Source organism: Macaca thibetana, chromosome 10, assembly GCF_024542745.1.
Source record: "Macaca thibetana thibetana isolate TM-01 chromosome 10, ASM2454274v1, whole genome shotgun sequence".
Lineage (NCBI taxonomy): Eukaryota > Metazoa > Chordata > Mammalia > Primates > Cercopithecidae > Macaca > Macaca thibetana.
In genome coordinates this window covers 71,560,057-71,577,882 of record NC_065587.1, presented here as the reverse complement: position 1 = coordinate 71,577,882, position 17,826 = coordinate 71,560,057, and the positions used below count along the sequence as shown (strand labels likewise).

The 17,826-nt window shown below is 49.6% G+C and overlaps 2 protein-coding genes across 2 annotated transcripts in view; one reads left to right on the top strand and one right to left on the bottom strand.

The window, feature by feature from the left end:
• Positions 1 to 17,826, top strand: part of FASTKD5 (FAST kinase domains 5) — a 488,950-nt gene that overhangs the window by 280,931 nt on the left and 190,193 nt on the right. The window lies entirely within an intron of this gene.
• The window catches only part of VPS16 (VPS16 core subunit of CORVET and HOPS complexes), a 26,352-nt gene continuing 12,718 nt past the window's right edge, over positions 4,193 to 17,826 (bottom strand). Inside the window, exons 2-24 of the mRNA XM_050745664.1 lie at positions 11,104 to 11,192; positions 10,760 to 10,857; positions 10,544 to 10,672; positions 10,319 to 10,463; positions 10,049 to 10,164; positions 9,820 to 9,942; positions 9,632 to 9,687; positions 9,208 to 9,297; positions 9,013 to 9,107; positions 8,782 to 8,858; positions 8,197 to 8,328; positions 7,974 to 8,101; positions 7,808 to 7,843; positions 7,504 to 7,612; positions 6,824 to 6,958; positions 6,620 to 6,728; positions 6,445 to 6,542; positions 6,253 to 6,360; positions 5,861 to 5,938; positions 5,602 to 5,771; positions 5,424 to 5,520; positions 4,608 to 4,711; positions 4,193 to 4,493 (exon numbers count right to left, since the gene is read on the bottom strand). Of these exons, the coding sequence (XP_050601621.1) occupies positions 4,349 to 4,493; positions 4,608 to 4,711; positions 5,424 to 5,520; positions 5,602 to 5,771; positions 5,861 to 5,938; positions 6,253 to 6,360; positions 6,445 to 6,542; positions 6,620 to 6,728; positions 6,824 to 6,958; positions 7,504 to 7,612; positions 7,808 to 7,843; positions 7,974 to 8,101; positions 8,197 to 8,328; positions 8,782 to 8,858; positions 9,013 to 9,107; positions 9,208 to 9,297; positions 9,632 to 9,687; positions 9,820 to 9,942; positions 10,049 to 10,164; positions 10,319 to 10,463; positions 10,544 to 10,672; positions 10,760 to 10,857; positions 11,104 to 11,192 (2,467 nt within the window). The 3' untranslated portion in view covers positions 4,193 to 4,348. The remainder of the gene's footprint in view (positions 4,494 to 4,607; positions 4,712 to 5,423; positions 5,521 to 5,601; positions 5,772 to 5,860; positions 5,939 to 6,252; positions 6,361 to 6,444; positions 6,543 to 6,619; positions 6,729 to 6,823; positions 6,959 to 7,503; positions 7,613 to 7,807; positions 7,844 to 7,973; positions 8,102 to 8,196; positions 8,329 to 8,781; positions 8,859 to 9,012; positions 9,108 to 9,207; positions 9,298 to 9,631; positions 9,688 to 9,819; positions 9,943 to 10,048; positions 10,165 to 10,318; positions 10,464 to 10,543; positions 10,673 to 10,759; positions 10,858 to 11,103; positions 11,193 to 17,826) is intronic.

Sequence of the window (17,826 nt, the reverse complement as noted above, 5' to 3'; positions counted from 1 at the left end):
CCCCCTCAACTGCCTGCCTGTAGAGACCTGCCCAGCCCTCCATCCTACTTGGCTCCCAGAGTGTCCTGAGCGCCCTCACCCATCATCATCACAGAGTAAAGGGTTATCCTGGGAGAGAAGAGAACTGAGGAAGGGAGGGGAAGCAGTTTCCTGTGCCCAAGCCTACCCAAATGGGGAACTGCAGAACCCTCCTCCTCCTAGTCCTGCATTAGTCCCAGCCCATAGGAGCACATACCTACAGGTAGGCATTTCTCAGCCACCCCACAGGTACCCCAATAGTCACAGGGTTTATGAGCAAAGGAGAGGACCAGGAGAGCTGGAGGATGGGGGGAAAGGACTCCTGTTTCTTTAGGCAAGTCACTTCCCCTCTCGGGGCCTCCTTTCCCCTTCTAGTAAATGGAACAATGAGTCATTCTCGCAACAAATACTTATTGAGTGCAGACCATGTGCTGGACACAGCAGGGAATAAGACAGAAGAGGACAGAAGAGGCCTCTGCTCTCAGGAGCTTACATTCTGGATAGGCACACAGACAAACAAATGAACAGGAAAATTTCCTAAATGCTGAAGTGAAAATAAAGCAAGGCAATAAGATAGAAAGGTGAAGTAAATGAGAGCCAAGTCCCTTTGCAGGCCACTATTCAACCCTAACAGTCTTTTACTCAAACTTTGTATCTAAAAGAGACAGGACATACAGCCCCTTACCCTGAGAAGGTGAGTTGTAGGAGCCTTCGCCCTGATTCTTTCTTTTTTTTTTTTAAGACGAAGTTTCCCTCTTGTTGCCCAGGCTGGAGAGAAATGGCGCCATCTCAGCTCACTGCAACTTCCGCCTCCTGGGTTCAAGCAACCAAGCGATTCTCCTGCCTCGGCCTTCCGAGTAGCTGGATTACAGGGCCCGCCACCACCCCCAGCTAATTTTTTTTGCATTTTTACTAGAGACAGGGTTTCACCGCGTTGGCCAGGCTGGTCTCAAACTCCTGACCCCAGGTGATCCACCCACCTAAGCCTCCCAAAGTGCTGGAATTACAGGGATGAGCCACTACGCCCGGCCTTTGCCCTGATTCTCCCTGCACTGGCTACCAGTGATATAAGGAGAAGAAATGTTTCCAGATTCTTTGCCTCCAGCTACACAGTCCTAGTCCTAGCCCCAATCCTAGCCCCACACATTGGACAAAACTTGGCCCTGCCCACCCCTGTAGGCATAGGCCTGCTGTACAAACTGCTCAGGGCAGAAGGCATCTCACACTAATTTCAATTGAGCAAGTAAGGATTTGAAAAAAGAAAATCCCAGTTCTGGTTTTTAAATGTCACCATTTATAGACTTAGGTATCTGTCAAAACTCAGAAAATTACATTTAACATCTGTGGATGGCATTGTATGTAGACTGTGCCTGAAAAGAAAAAAAAAAAAATTGCAAACTGAAAATGAACTCTAGTTATTGAAATGCATTCTCGGCCGGGCGCGGTGGCTCAAGCCTGTAATCCCAGCACTTTGGGAGGCCGAGACGGGCGGATCACGAGGTCGGGAGATCGAGACTATCCTGGCTAACACGGTGAAACCCCGTCTCTACTAAAAAAATACAAGAAAATTAGCCGGGCGAGGTGGCGGGCGCCTGTAGTCCCAGCTACTCGGGAGGCTGAGGCAGGAGAATGGCGTGAACCCAGGGGGGCGGAGCTTGCAGTGAGCCGAGATCGCGCTACTGCACTCCAGCCTGGGGCACAGAGCAAGTCTCAAAAAAAAAAAAAAAAAAAAAAAAAAAGAAATGCATTCTGAAGTATTTAGGGGGAGGTGTACTGATGCTGCAACTTACTTTGAAATATATGAAAAATACGATAGATTGACATACAGGAATGGATAGATGAACAGATGTGTGATATAGTAAGATGCTAATGGTAGAATCTATGTGGTAGTTATACAAATGTTCACTGTAAAATTATTTCTACCTGGCTGTATGTTTGAAAGTTTTTATAATAAACTGTGGAGGTGGGGGGCATATCAGTGACTGACTTTACAAAAAAGTATACAAAACTGCCTTTAACTTTGAAGCAACTCTCCCCATAGACAATTCCAATGCTTCTCTACATGCACACACACCTTTTATAAAGTTGAAATCACTGTTTATATACATTTTTCATCATTGTTAAAAGTTATTTCTTACATATTTCTAAAACTTCACGTGTATAGTGTTTAATGTTTACATAGTCTATGAGTAAATATACTATATGTTACTTTGGGGATGTGGGTTTTATATTGTGTACATTCTAAAAGCACTGGCCAAGCCTCCCTTTCCAGAGAGGAAAACTGTGTTGTTTGGTAGCAATCCTTTTTCACTGAGAACTTGAAAAGCTGGGAAAACATTTTTTAAAGGCATCAAAGAGCTACCAGGGCAGTGAAGAATTGTGGGGCCAAGACTGGAGACAAAAAAAAAAAACAACAACAAAAAAACCCCAGAATGATGAGCCTAGTATTGGGGATTATTTCCTTTCCTCTTGTTTGCTGATTCCAAAATGGAAAGCTGATGAGCTGTGCCAGATTGTGATTCCAAAAACTAGTCACAGTATTTCCAGAACCTTGCTACTCTCTTGTCAGGAGGTACAGTCCAGGCCAGGTTCAGAGGCTCATGCTGTAATCCCAGCACTTTGAGAGGCTGAGGAGGGAGGACTGCTTGAGCTCAGGAGTTTAAAACCAGCCTGGGCGTCATAAGGAGACCCCCGAGACCCCATCTTTACCACCCCCCCGCAAAAAAAAAAAAAAAGAGGTGGAGTCTATTTCCCTTTGAAATTGGTGGGGTGGGCCTGTATTACTGCTGTGACAGACACTCTAGCAGATGTGACACCATGTAACTTCCAAACCTAGGTTAGAAAGGCAGTCCAGATTCTACCTGGCTCCCTCTTGAGATGCTTGCCCTTGGGACCCAGCCACCATGTTGCAGGTGTTCTGGCAGACCACCCCAGCTAAGGTCCCAGTCAAGGCCCAGCGTCACTCACCAGGCATGTGAGTTAGCCAGCTTTCACATGATTTCAGCCCCTAGCTGTCAACCTTTTAGTCTTCCAGTTGATGCCTCAGACACTATGAAACAGACACAAACTATCCCTGTTATAACCTGTCCAGATTCTTGACCCACATAATAAATGGTGAACATGATAATTATTTAACATTTGACTTACATCTCCTTGAAGGACTTTCACCAACTTTCATTTACAAGTCAGGTTGGAAAAGGAAAAAAAGAAATACCTTCTCAGGCCCTGAGTCTCTCTCTCTCTTTCTAAAAGCATGGTTGGCCCTGGGGGTGTTGAAGAGGGAGAGGCCTGAAGCTCCAATGAGGCCTGCGCTCCCTCTGGCTGTGGTTTCCTCCTTGTAGATAAAGTGGGGGCAACAAAGGAAAAGGCAATGCCCTCAGTGTTGGGTGGGGCCCTGGGCATGAAGCCAAGGTGCACTGGAGTCCAGATGGAAGGCTAGATAGGGAGAGCAGAGCACCCCGTGGGTGCTCCTACAGATTGTGGGTCTAGTGTTCTTCTTTTTTGGGCAGAATTGAAATCTTCCATCCTCCTTTTCTATTTGGCCCAGAGACAACTTGAAATTGCTCACCATAGTTCAGTGGGCAAGAGTTCCAAAGGCCACCACCCCCTGACCCCTATGGCCCGCAGGCCACACACCTCTCATTAGTCCTCCAATTGCCACCGCAGTGCAAATTGGGGCCTTGCCTCAGGCTCCCTTCTCATAGAGGGCCCGATTCCAGTTGCAGCTTGCATTTGGCCCTGGGTTTCAAATCTCTGTTTTGCCACATATTTGCTATTATCAAGCTCCCTCATCCTCAATCTCCTTTCTGTGAAGTGGGGTGATGTTACCTCACAGGGCTGTCATGAGGAATAAATGAAGTACAAACGGTAAAAGTGTTTAGCATGGTTCTTGTGTGTTTACACGCACACACACAGAATGCTTTACAGTGTGTTCTTGGTGAACTAGTGCTTAAGTTTTGTGCCATCTCTCCCTATAATCCTCCTAGGGCCTGGGAGCTAGTGAAAGCTTTCCTTGTTAACTGTGGAGAGGACAGGTTTCTTCCAAGTATGGCTGGAGAAGCCCCCACCTCCAGTCCCAATACAATGGAACACATGGAGTTTTGCTGTGGTGCCTGGAGGATCCTGTCTTCAGCTTGTCTTTGCTTAGGCTGGACTGTATAAGACAAGCACTCTAAAGTGTTCCAACTTTATTTAAAACCAGAGAGCCCTGCTACCATGCCCCACCTCCTCAGCATTGCTCTAGGGGAGGAGCTGGATGAACTATGACCCTTCTGCCAAGCCCAGGTGCTAGGGGAGGAACCCCTTGCTCGAGATGTACAGGATGGACTCCTCACTTCTTCTGGGCTTGTGCCCTGGCCCGTTGAATCTTGTCAGCTGTGGCCCCATCTGTGGCTCCCGTGCAGTGGGATAATACGAGGCTCAGCTCAGCCTCATTCCGGTGTTCGATGGCCACATCTGCAGCCTGAGCCACATCGCTGTGGTTTGAGCAAGAGAGGAGGTGGTGTCAGGGCTGCTCAAGGGCACAAACCCTGCCTCTCACCAGCCCACAGCTCAGCCACCCAGCACCCACAGGCCCTCAGTTGACGCACCCAACAAGAAGCAAAGCCTTGACCTTCTGCTCGGGACCCACACGGGAAGCATACTTCTTGGCTTCGTATTTGTTGTGTTGTTTCATGCAGATCTCCACAAAAGGCTTAGGAGGAGAGGAAGCAGGTGGAGGGAGAAGGTAATGCACAGCCCTCCTGTCCTCTCTCTTATGAGCAGAGGCCCAATGGATACATGGTCCATATATATTTTATATGTATACGCCCATCAGTACATATAATCTCCCAGTCCCCACGCACAGTTGTGATCTCAACATTCTTAGGGCAGAAACCACCTAAACCAAAGCTCTGTCAGAGCCTTGAGACAATTATTTCCACACTTCTGCTCTGCCACCCACCGTTACCACTTGCAACGGGTGTTCCTGCCACCAGCCCTCACATTTCCTGTGTTCTCCTATGATTAACATTCTCAAACCTCCCCTCTACACCTCTGAACTACCCACCACAGAAAACAGCCCTCGGTATCTCCACTGCCTCTCATATGTACCCTCCCTGTCCCCCCTCCACCCTCCTCAAACAGGACTTTCCCTCCAGCACATGGCGCCCCCTGTGGCCCTCCCTGGGGAAAGCAGCTCATTCTCCCTCCCTGTAACATCTGCAGGCAAACTTGGACCCATCCTCCTATACACCCAACACAGCGGATGGTGCCTGCCCACGAATGTGTATACAGGAAGCACTCGCTAACTATGTGGGCAGCTGAACAGGAGCATGAATGGGCCATCCTACCTGTCTCCCTGCCTAGCCCTCTCCCCCGAAGACTACCCTCGCTGGAAGTGGGCTGGAGAGAGGACCCTGCCTCACCAGGTAGCCAATGGGTGATTTCTTGCTCTTGGAAAACTTCTCTAGCTCTTCCCAGTCTTCCAAATCTGCCAGGGCAGTCAGCTTCAACCACCAGAGCCTGCAGGAAAGCTGGGCTTGGAGGTGTTCCAGGAGAGGCAGGTGGTCTTGGGACCCACATGCAGCCTGGGCCCTCACCTACCTCTTGTCAGGGATGCGGAAGTCACGTGCCAGCTGCTCTGCACGCTTGTTGTGACCGCCAAGAATGAGGGTGGTAACCGTGTCATGTAGAGACAGGTCTAGGAACTGGCCCCCCAGCTCGTCTTCCAGGCGCCGCTGCAGCCGTAGGAGTCGCATTTGATCCTCTGTAGCCTGGGGACCCGGATAATGAGGCATGATGGGGATGAGGGACCAGGAGGGAAGACCAGGAGAGAAGGCTCTTAGAACAAGATGGGCCAAACCTTGGCTGCAAACTCATTCTTGGCCTTGTAGAAGGCATCGGCGGCTGTTTGCAGAGCTGCTACTCGCCCCTCAATACGCTACAAAGACAAGAAGGAAGGCCTGAACTCACAGCATGCAAGACCCCAGCCCTCCTCATCCAGGCTACAGTCTTCTTCCCGATCCCTGAGCCCAGGGTCGCCAGGGTCAGCCTTCCCTGCTAGGTGCACCACTCTGATGTCCTAGAGGGATGGCTAGCTCCTCTGACACTAACCCCCATCCTGGCCTCACGTCAGACTCTCCCTCACAGTGAGGACCAGATGCGGTGTGCACCCAACACGAAGGCCTAGATTCCTGAAGGAACCAGACCAACAGCCCCACCCCACAGGCCCCACACGCCCCATGGACCTCAGACCTCTTCTGCAGCATAGCTGGCTCGGATGTGGAAGCTGCCCAATTCCTGGTGATTGTCATCCTGATTGTAAAGGTCCTTCAGCGTCTCTAGCTCCTGATGCTTACAGAACTGGGGCCACAGGCAGGCAATCAGTCAGCAAGGCCAACTCAAGTGCTCAGAAGACTCCACCGCAACCCTGCCCACTACACACACCTGTCGGTACAAACTCAGGGCCATGGGCTGATTTCGAAGGGTCATGAAAAAATCTCCTCGGTTTAGCTCATTCTTCAGGTGCAGCAACACCGTGAACACTGCAGGAGAATAAGGTGGGGTGGGAACTCCAGCCAGGCTCCCACTCAGCCCAGGGACCCCCCAGCCTTGCCCTCACCCAGATCAGTGTCCCCGCTCTCAATGGCCTTGCTTAGTGCCAGTTTGCTCCTCTTCATCTTCAGGAGAAGGGGTACCTGCTCCCCTGAGCGTGGCTCATACTCCAGCAGCTGTGAGGTGAGAAGGAAGGCACAAAGAGAAAGAGCTGGCATGGGGGCCCTGAACAACCACATCAGTGTGTCTGTGGAGGGCTGGGCACCCACACCTTGATGGCCAGCTCTGTGCGGCCACAGCCATAGGCTCGTGCGGCAATGTCGGAGTAAGAGACACCAGGCGTGTCCCCCAGCTTCTGGTTAATGGCTCGAGCCACATCCTCATCTGAGACATCCTTCTGTTGAACCTGCAAGGGATGTGGGGTGTCACAAACATCTGGATGCTATTCCTCACTCTCCACTCCTGCAAGCCCTTAGGACCCAGCCCTTCAGTTCCCTTCCTCCCTTTCTCCCTCCCTCCCTTCCTTCCTTCTTTCTCTCTCTCTGTATCTCTCTCTCTCTTTCTTTTTTGAGACAGAGTCTTACTCTGTCGCCCAGGCTGGAGTGCAGCAGTGCAATCTCAGCTCACTGCAACCTGCACCCCCCAGGTGAAAGTGATTCTCCTGCCTCAGCCTCCCAGGTAGCTGGGATTACAGGCATGCGCCATGACGTCTGGCTAATTTTTATATTTTTAGTAGAGATTTTGTAATTTTTGTATTTTTTGTTTCACCATTTTGGCCAAGCTCGTCACGAACACCTGACCTCAGATGATTTGCCCGCCTTGGCCTCCCAAAGCGTTGGGATTACAGGCATGAGCCACTGAGCCCGGCCCAGTTCTACACTTTCTATTTCCTCCACCTCACCAGGGCCTGGAATCCCCTAAATGACCTTGGACCCCATCCCACATCCTTGCCTTGTAGCAGGCCCAGTGGGCCAGGATCCTGCTGACGCCCTGTACTTCAGGAAGGCGCAAGTACTCGCATATCTGGATGGCCAGGGGGTAAAGTCTCCGCAACACAAGCCTGGTAGACCCAGTGGGTAAAGGATACAAGGAATGAGGTGGAGGAAAAAGAGGGAGCAGAGTGGCCTCAGCCTGCACATCAGGCCTCCCACATCCTAGAGAGATAGGTCAGGAGCAGTAAACATAAGACCCCACCCAAGACTATAATGCCCACCCCCCTGACAGCTCCCTCACTGCACCCTTGGGCTTACCCTACCTGTCCAGTAGCACCTGGATGGTGAGCTGCTTGTATCTTTATTTTCCTCGGTTAAGGATCCAGCTGGAGAATAAGCCCTGCTTGCCAAGTACCTGCAGACTGCATCTCCAGCCCCTTCCCCTGCCACCCCTGGCTGTAGGTACCCTTCTGGCATGCACAGGGATACTGGCTATACGTGAGCGGGATCCCAATGTGATAGTCCCGAACAGCATTGAGCACACGCAGGTCCTGACACATGTGCACGAAGCTGTCGGGTGGAAATCTGTCCAGGAAACACTTTCCGAAGGAGGCAGCCTGAGAAGAGCCAGAGGGCAATAGGAGAGAGCTTCCCTGCTACCCATCCCACCCCTCCCAGCCCCGCCCTCTCCAGCCCGGCCATCCAGGCCAACCCTGAGCAGACTCTTCTGCATGTCTGGCTGGTGCTCATGTCCTGCGGCCTCAATGCACTGCTGCACAGCCTGGGTCAGCTGGCCCAGCTCCTGGATCTCCCGCAGGTACTCGTCTGCCTTCTGGCTCTCTTTCTGGTGGGGAGGAGTCCAGAGCCAGGGCATCATGACAGAGAAAACTCCTACATCTGGCCCCTAACCATTCTGGGTTGTGGTTCAAATAAGCTGGTTTGGAGGGGCTGCACAGGCTGGAGCCCCAACTCCCTCAGCCCACTCAGTCCACCTGAGGTGCCCACAGACATCATCCCGTATCAGCCCACAACTGCCTTTGGGGGGCCTTGAGAACTCCTCCCAATAGTAACCCAGACTGGGTGGGGATAGTGGGGATGTCCTGCCCATCCCTATCACATCACATGGAGGACACAGTGTCTCTTCAATCTACCTGAGCCAGCCCTCCCCAGCCCAGACCAGGGTCCTGCCTGGACCCCTCTCTTGACAGGTGGCACCTGGCTATGCTCACACATGCCCACGCAGGGGCAGGGGCAGGAGGAACCATCCTGGGACTGGGAGAGAAGCCTAGGGCTTTACCTCATACTCCTTCTGAGCCTCCAGGAGCAGCGCCCCGGGGGCCATTGAGGCAATTTTGAAGATCTCCTCGCTGGCCGCTGGGGAAGGGAGTTGGTGAGTGAGGGAGAAAGGCAGGGAAACCCTCAGCTCTGCCTCAACACCCTATTCTTGCTCTGCGGCACTGGCCCAGGGCAGCTGGGGTGCTGAGGAGTCCCCGCCTTGGGTTATGTAGTGCCCTTGTGAAGGCCTCACCTGGAACCTCATGCAGGAACTCGTGGGTGCTGCGGGAGAAGATGCGGACCCCATCAAGCTCAGGCACCAGGTAGGAGTCCTCGTCCAGCACAAACCTGAGCTTGGTTAAGGCTCCTAAGATCACCTACAGATGGGACGGGGCAGGTGAACCCTTCCCTCACCACCCTCCGCACACAGGCAGCCCTCCAAGGATACTGGATGCTCTCGGGTGCATCGCCCACCACCATCAGCCGCCTCTCCCAGGCCACCACCACGGCTCTCTCCTTGCTACGAGGACGGCTGCACCTGTGAGCAGCATACACACACCATCTAGACACCGTCCCACGGCCATGTCTCCCACATGGCTGCTCACAACCCTTTGTCTCGGGACAGCCTGTATACACTTGCATCCCTGACTGTACACCGACTTCTCCACTTCCCTCTTTTCCCTGCGCCCTCAGCTCGAGGCAGCTGTGGCCCACAGAGGACAATGGTTTCCTTCAAGTGTGCACTGGCAGAGAAGGTAAGATCCAAGCTCCACTAGGCTTGGCCAGTAGACATGACCAATCAAGGAACTGATTGTCCCAGGAAGCAAGCTATGTCTCACCCGCACCCCCAGCAACAACACCCCCATCCTCACCAGACCATCTGCTTTGGAGGTGCCCGGATGTTGCAGTTGAACTCACATAGCTTCTCCTGAAATGGTGTGGGCAATGTCATGGCCCTGTCCCAGCAGTCACCATTCTAGTCGAAAAGCCCACCCGCATCTCCAAAAGATCTTGTACCCTGGACAAAGCACAGTACCCCTGTGTTGCCCCAGGATCACACCTTGAGTGATGCTGTTCCCATCCAGATGTAGCCTGTGTCTGTGAAGAGTGCCAGGTGTCGGTAGGTGAAGGAGACAGCCATCTGTAGGAAGCTGCTTACTCCTGGGGCCAGGCCAGGGGGCGTCTGAGGCAGAACCAGGGTAGGGGTGGGATAGATATATACTGACTTTTCAGAGCCTTCCTATTGCCTAACCCAGCCCCTCTACTTCATTCCCACTCAGGGCCTTCACCACTGCGGAGCAGGCTGCATGGTCCAAGAGATAAAGATCGGGCCCCACAGCCAGAAGAATGTGTGCCACTCGGTCCTGGCACAGCGCAGTCCAGCAGGAGGGTGCACTTTGCAGACCTATGTCCAAGGAAAAGGACAGTGTTAGGATGACCAAGGCCCATAGTTGCTGCTTCTATGGGTCTTCAGCCACAGCTTCTGCTTTTATGGGTCTCACAGGCTAGAGGCACATCTGTGGGTACTGCTTGGCTATCTCAGCGGTGTCAGGGCTTACCTGGCACCTCTGGCATCCGGCGGAGTTTGAGGTCACCCACATTGGCACTGAGGGTGAAGCGGTGGGCCCCTGTGAGGATGGCCACTCCAGAACCAAACTCAGTGTGAAAGATCCGGGCATCCAGAACCCGGTTCTGGAGCACTTCCTGAGGAGAGGGGCCATGGGTTAAGGGAGTCACAGGGTCATAAACTCTACCCCACTTCCCCAGCCCTCTGTGACCCCTACATTGCCCATGCTGAAGTGTCTCCGGAAGTCACCATGAAGCCCGTAAACCAGTACAGCACCATCTTCCTGCACACAGAGCAGCTCCTCCTCAGCTGACCAGCCCAGGGACACCACAGGTCCACTCTTCCACTGCAGGGGAGAGAGGTTCCTGAGGCTGTCCTCAGATGAGGAAACCCTGTCCAGCCCCGAGCCCCAGGGGCCGTCAGAAGTGCTCACCAGCAGGCTGGCCAGGGGCATGCCGGAAGCAGAGTATATATCAAGCACTGGCCTCACACTGGCAGCTTTCTCCTTCCGCCAGGGGTTCCTCAGCAGTGCTGCAGTTTGAGAAGAGACCTTCTGTCCTAGCTCCCCAGGCCCACCCCATGTGAAGTAGGCCTCATGTCCTGGCTCCCCAGGCCCACCCCATGTGAAGCAGGCCTATAAAAACCAGAAGTAAAAGCATCTCAGCAGGGTGAGTAGGGGGTGGCAACAAGAACAACCTGACAGCAAGGACCCAGGAGTCAATGACCTTGAGTTCATCCCAGGGTCCCAGAACAGGTGGTGGTGGAGGGGCAACATACCAATGGGGCCCCCATAGGGTGCAGCAGCCACCAGGCAATCTCTGAGTTCCTCCTTCAGGTCCCAGTCCATGCTGTACAGCTCATATTTCCTGCCCACACAGAGATGAGCAGAAATTAGCCTCATTACCCTGCATCCGGATGGAGTGAACCCCAGAGGAATTCCTAAAGCCTCCATTTGTCTTCCACAAGGCCGTAGAGGAAGTCTCCACCCCCTACCCCCAGAGGCAGGGAGGAGGGTGATGACCAGAAAGTTGGGTAAACTGACCACATGCATGCCTAGGGACAGCAGGCGAGGGAGCAGAGGGTATTGGCAGGGAAGGATGTGGTTCTTGGGGCAAGTGTCCAAGGATGGCAGGAGCTCTTGAGCCAGGCAGGCTGTGTGGCCAACATCCAAGGCACAAACTGAGATAGAACTAAGGTGAAGTGGCTGGCTCAGGCCAGCTTTAGCAGGAAATGAGACTCTCAGAAAGGGTCTCTCAGAGAAGAAAGCCTTTCTTCTATTTCTAGTTCTTTTTTGAGAGAGGGTCTTGCTGTGTTGCTCAGGCTGAGGTGCAGTGTCACAATCACGGCTCTTTGCAGCTTCGACCTCCCAGGCTCAAGTGATCCTCCCATCTCAGCCTCCTGGGTAGCTGGAACTCCAGGGTGCACTACCACACCTGGCTAATTTTTGTATTTTTTGTAGAGATGGATTCTCCCCATGTTGCCCAAGCTGGTCTCAAACTCCTGGGCTCAAGGAATCCTCCTACCCTGGCCTCCAAAGTGCTGGTATTACAGACGTGAGATGCAGTGCCTGGCCTATTTCTGGTTCTTAATGAATCAGGGTGTGGGCTTTATACCCAGGGATTCAGCTCTATGCTTATTGACAATGAACTTAGTTTTAGAGGTACTGAGTTAGCAGTGCCTGAAAGAAATCCAAGAGGAGCTTTTCAGTGAGATGGTGCTGGGAGGAGTCCTGGATTGGGGATGTTAATCTGCCAAAGCTTGGCTTATGGGAGGCAACCAAATCACAAATCACAACGAGGCATGAGACGACTGCAATGTGAAATGCTCGTGGATCACTGAGTGTGGCTGTACGGGAAGTCAGAGTAGGGAGCTTGAGGCACGTCATCATACCTCAAGAACGGGAAAAGGGGTAGCAAAAGGGACAAAGAAGGAGTGGGCACTATTCCAGGGTGCCAAGAGAAGACAGTGTTTAAGAAGGGCATTTTAGCCAGCATCATTTCAGGGACCTTCTCATTAATGATCAGGAATATGCCCACCATTACCTACTATTTGACATCCTTGTTGTGGTTCTAGGCAACATAATTTAAGAAAAAATAAAGAGATGTTTGTATTTTGACGAAGGAGCAGAGTTGTTCCTATTTGCAAATAATGTGATTGTCTACTTAGAAAATCCAAAGTAAGGGGTGCGGTGGCTAATGCCTGTAATCTGAGCACTTTAGGGGGCCAAAGCGGGCAGATTGCTTGAGCTCAGTGGACTGAGACCAGCCTGGGCAACAAGGAGAAACCCTGTCTTTACAAAAAATACAAAAGTTAGCTGCATGTGATGGTGCATGCCTGTAGTTACAAGTAGCATGCCAGCTACTTGGGGGGCTGAGGCAGGAGGATCGCTTGAACACAGGAGGTTGAGGCTTCAGTGAGCCAAGATAGCATCACTGCACTCCAGCCTGGGTGACAGACAAAGTGAGACCCTGTCTAAAAAAAGAAAAAAAACACAAAAAACAAAAAACAAAAAACCCAAAGCAGTCTAGGGAGCAATGAATATGAAACTCTCACAGAGGGCGTAGGGTGATCAACAAAAATCAATATATTTTCTATACCCAGAAATTTTCATACCATAACAAGAATCGATTGGAAATACAACTTTTCGAGGTGAGGTGGGCAGATCACTTGAGGTCAGGAGTATGAGACCAGCCTAACCAACATGGTGAAACCCTGTCTTTACTAAAAATACAAAAATTAGCTAGGCATGCTGGCGGGCACCTGTAATCCCAGCTACTCAGGAGGCTGAGGCAGGAGAATTGCTTGAGCCCAGGAGGCAGAGGCTGCAGTGAGCCAGGATCATGCCACTGCACTCCAGCCTGGGCAGCAAGAGCGAAACTCCATCTCAACAAATAAATAAACAAATAAATAAAATAAAAATAAAAATGCAAAAATTAGCTGGGCGTGGTCGTGGGTACCTGTAATCCCAGCTACTCAGAAGGCTAAGGCAGGAGAATCACTTGAACCCAGGAGGCAGAGGTTGCAGTGAGCCGAGATTGCGCCACTGCACTCCAGCTGCCTGGGTGACAGAGTGACTCCATCTCAAAAAAAAAAAAAAAAAAAAAAAAAGAAAGGGCCAGGCGCTGTGGCTCATGCCTGCAATCCCAGCACTTTGGGAGGCCAAAGCAGGCAGATCATGAGGTCAGGAGATCGAGACCATCCTGGCTAAGACGGTGAAACCCCATCTCTACTAAAAATATTTTTTAAAACTTAGCTGGGCGAGGTGGCGGGCGCCTGTAGTCCCAGCTACTCAGGAGGTTGAGGCAGGAGAATGGCGTGAACCCCAGGAGGCGGAGCTTGCAGTGAGCCGAGACTGTGCCACTGCACCCCAGTCTGGGCGACAGAGCAAGACTCCGTCTCAAAAAAAAAAAAAAAAAAAAGAAAGAAAAACAACTTTTAAGAGATCCTAATAATTATGGCAATAAAACTGTAAGATATCAAATAATAAATCTAACAAAAAATTTTACAAAATCAAATATTTTCCGAGGATATAAAAGACATGCAGCAATATCCAAAATAATCTATAAATGTACAGGAATTCCAATAAACACCTTCTGCCAATTATCTGGCCAGTGGAGGGGTAATGCACAAACTGATTCTGAAGTTCATATAGGGCAGTGGCTCACGCCTATAATCTCAGCACTTTCGGAGGCCGAGGTGGGAAGATCACCTAAGGTCAGGAGTTCGAGACCAGCGTGGCCAACATGGTAAAACCCTCTGTCTACTAAAAATACAAAATTAGCCAGGCATGGTGGCGCATGCCTGTAATCCCAGCTAGTCAGGAGGCTGAGGCATGAGAATCGCTTGAACCTGGGAGACGGGGGTTGCAGTGAGCCAAGATTGTGCCACTGCACTCCAGCTTGGGCGACTGAGGGAGACTCCATCTCAAAAAAAGAAAAAAGAAAAAAAAAGTTCATATGGGGGAAAAAGGTCATTTGAAAGAGGAAATACCACAAAATATTTAAGAACATTTTGAAAATATGAGAACAGATGTATACCAGATATCACACACTATATAAAATTAATTAAAACTATTATTTTTGGCACAGGAATGTGCAAATAGATAAATGGAAGAGGATGGAGTCTAGGAAAAGATCTCAGAATTGAGCAAATAATAAAGGTGGCATTTCAAATTGGTGCAAACTGATACCCGAAATGAGACAATGGGCCATATAGGAAGGACCACAATAAATGCTATTTAATTATTTTACTTCTGTGTTAATATATAGATAAATGCTCAAGAGACTTCCATACTAAACCAGAGACAGTGATTACCTTTGGGGAGGGTGGTAGATGGGGTAGACACCTGCAGAGCTCTCCATTTTTATACTACAAGCATACATCATTTTGTTTTATTGCGCTTTGCTTTACTGCACTTTGCAGTTACTGCATTTTTACAAATTGAAGGTTTGTGGCAACACTGAGTCAAGCAAATCTATCAGTGTCATTTTTCCAACAGCATGTGCTCACTTCATGTCTCTGTGCCACAATTTGGTAATTCTCGCAATATTCTAAACTTTTTCATTATTATTATATCTGATAAGGTGATCTGCAATCAGTGATGTTACTACTATAATTGTTTTGGGGTGCCACAAACAATGCCCATACATGATGGTGAGCTTAATGGATAAATGTTGTACGTGTTCTGACTGCTCCACCAATGAGCTGTTCCCCATCGTCTCTCTCTCTCTCCAGGCCTTCCTATTCTCTGAGACACACAGTGTGGAAATTAGGCCAATTAAAAACCCTCTAACTGTTCAAGTGAAAGAAGAGTGGCAAATCTCTCACTTTAAATCAAAAGCTAGAAATGACTAACCTTAGTAAGGAAGGCATGTGGAAAGCCAAGACAGGCCAAAAGCCAGGCCTCGTGTGCCAGTTAGCCACGTTGTGAATATAAAGCAAAAGTTCTTGAAGGAAATTAAAAGTGCTATTCCAATGAACACAGGAATGATAAAGAAAGTAAAGTAGCCTTATTACTGGTAAGGAGAAAGTTTTAGTGAACTATGTATAAGATCACAACATTCCCTTAAGTCAAAGCCTAATCCAGAGCAAAGCCCTAACTCTTAAATTCTATAAAGGCTGAGAGAGATGAGGAAGCTGCAGAAGTTTGAAACTAGTAGAGGTTTGTTCATGAGGTTTAAGGGAAGAAACCATCTCTATAATATAAAAGCATAAGGTAAAGCAGCAAGTACTGACACAGAAGCTGCAGCAAGTTATCCAGAAGATCTAGTAAAGATCATTGACAAAGGTGGCTGGCTAAACAACAGATTTTCAGTGTAGGTAAAACAGTGTTATATCGGAAGAAGATGCCATCTAGATCTTTCATAGCTAGAAAGAAGTCAACACCTGGCTTCAAAGCGTATGAGGACAAGGCTGATTCTCTTGTTGGGGCCTAATGCAGCTAATGACTTTAAGTTGAGACCAATGCTCATTTTACCATTCTGGAAATCCTAGGACCCTTAAGAATTATGCTAAATCTACTCTACCTGTGCTCTAGAAATGGGATAACAAAGCCTAGATGACAGGACATTGTTTACAGCATGGTTTACTAAACGTTTTAAGCCCACTGTTGAGACCCACTGCTCAAAAAAAAAGATTCCTTTAAAAACATTACTGCTCATTGGCCAGGCATGGTGGCTCACACCTGTAATCCCAGCACTTTGGGAGGCCAACGCAGGCAGATCACAAGGTCAGGAGTTGAGACCAACCTGGCCAACATGGTGAAACCCCGTCTCTACTAAAAATACAAAAATTAGCCGGGCATGGTGGCACGCACCTGTGGTCCCAGCTGCTCGGGAGGCTGAGGCAGAGGAGTTGCTTGAACCCGGGAGGCAGAGGTTGCGGTGAGCCGAGACTGCACCACTGCACTCCAGCCTGGGTGACAGAGCAAGACTCTGTCTCAATAAAAAAAAAAAAAAAAAAAAAAAAAAATTACTGCTCATTGACAACATATCTGGTCCCCCAAAAACTCTGATGGAGATGTACAAGGAGATTAATGTTGTCTTTATGCCTTCTAACACAACATCCATTGTGCAGCTCATGGATCAAGGAAAGAGTGATTTCAATTTTCTTTTCCTTTTTTTTTTTTTTTTTTGAGATGGAGTCTCACTCTGTTGCCCAGGCTGGAGTGCAGTGGCGCAATCTCAGCTCAAGACAACCTCCACCTCCCAGGTTCAAGCAATTATCCTGCCTCAGCCTCCTGAGTAGCTGGAACTACAGGCATGCGCCACCACACCTGGCTAATTTTTCTTTTTTTTTTTTTTTTTTTTAGCAGAGACAGGGTTTCACCGTGTTGGCCAGGCTGGTCTCGAACTCCTGACCTCAAGTGATTCACTCACCTCAGCCTCCCAAAGTGTTGGGATTACAGATGTGAGCCACCACGCCCGGCCTCAATTTTCAAGTCTTATATAAGAAATACATTTTTTTTCTTTCTCTCATTTTTTTTTTTTTTTTTAAAGAAAGACATTGTCTTGCTCTGTTGCCCATGATGGAGTGCAGTGATGTGATCATGGCTCACTGTAGCCTTGAAGCCTCAAACTCCTGGGCTCAAGTGATCCTCCAGCCTCAGCCTCCTGAGGAGCTGGGACTACTGGCACATGCTAGTGCACCTGGCTAAAAAATTGTGTGTGTGTGTGTGTGTAGAGATGGGGACTCACTCTGTTGACAGGCTGGTCTTGAAATCCTGGCCTCAAGTGATTTTTATACCTTGGCCCCCCAAAGTGCTGGGATTACAGGTGTGCACCACCGTGCTCGGCCTAAAAACACATTTTATAAGGCTATAGCTGCCACAGCTAGTAATTCCTCTGATGGATCTGGACAAAGTACATTGAAAGCCTGGAAAGGTTTTCAGTGATGCAATCTCGGCTGGAAAGGAGTCACCATTCTAGATGCCATTAAGAACACTTATGATTCATGGCTGGGCATGGTGGCTCATGCCTGTAATCCCAGCATTTTGGGAGGCTGAGGCAGGCAGATCGCCTGAGGTCAGGAGTTCAAGACCAGCCTGGTCAACACGGTGAAATCCTGTCTCTAATAAAAATATATAAATTAGCCAGGTGTGGTGGCGGGTGCCTGTAATCCCAGCTACTCAGGAGAATCACTTGAACCCAGAAGGTGGTGAGCCAAGATCATGCTACTGCACTCCAGCCTGGGTGACAGAATGAGACTTCGTCTAAAAAACAAAAAAAACCCAACACTTATGATTCATGAGAGGACGTCAAAATATCAACATTAACAGGAGTTTGGAAGAAGTTCATTCCAATCCTCACGGATGACTTTGAGGGGTTCAAGACTTCAGTACAAGAAGTCTCTGCAGATGTGGTGGAAATAGCAAGAGAATCAGAATTAGAAGTGGAGCCTGAAGATGTGACTGAAATGCTTCAATCTCAGCACTTGAACAAATAAGGATTTGCTTCTTATGGATGAGCAAAGAAAGTTTGTCGTTGTTGTTGTTGTTTGTTT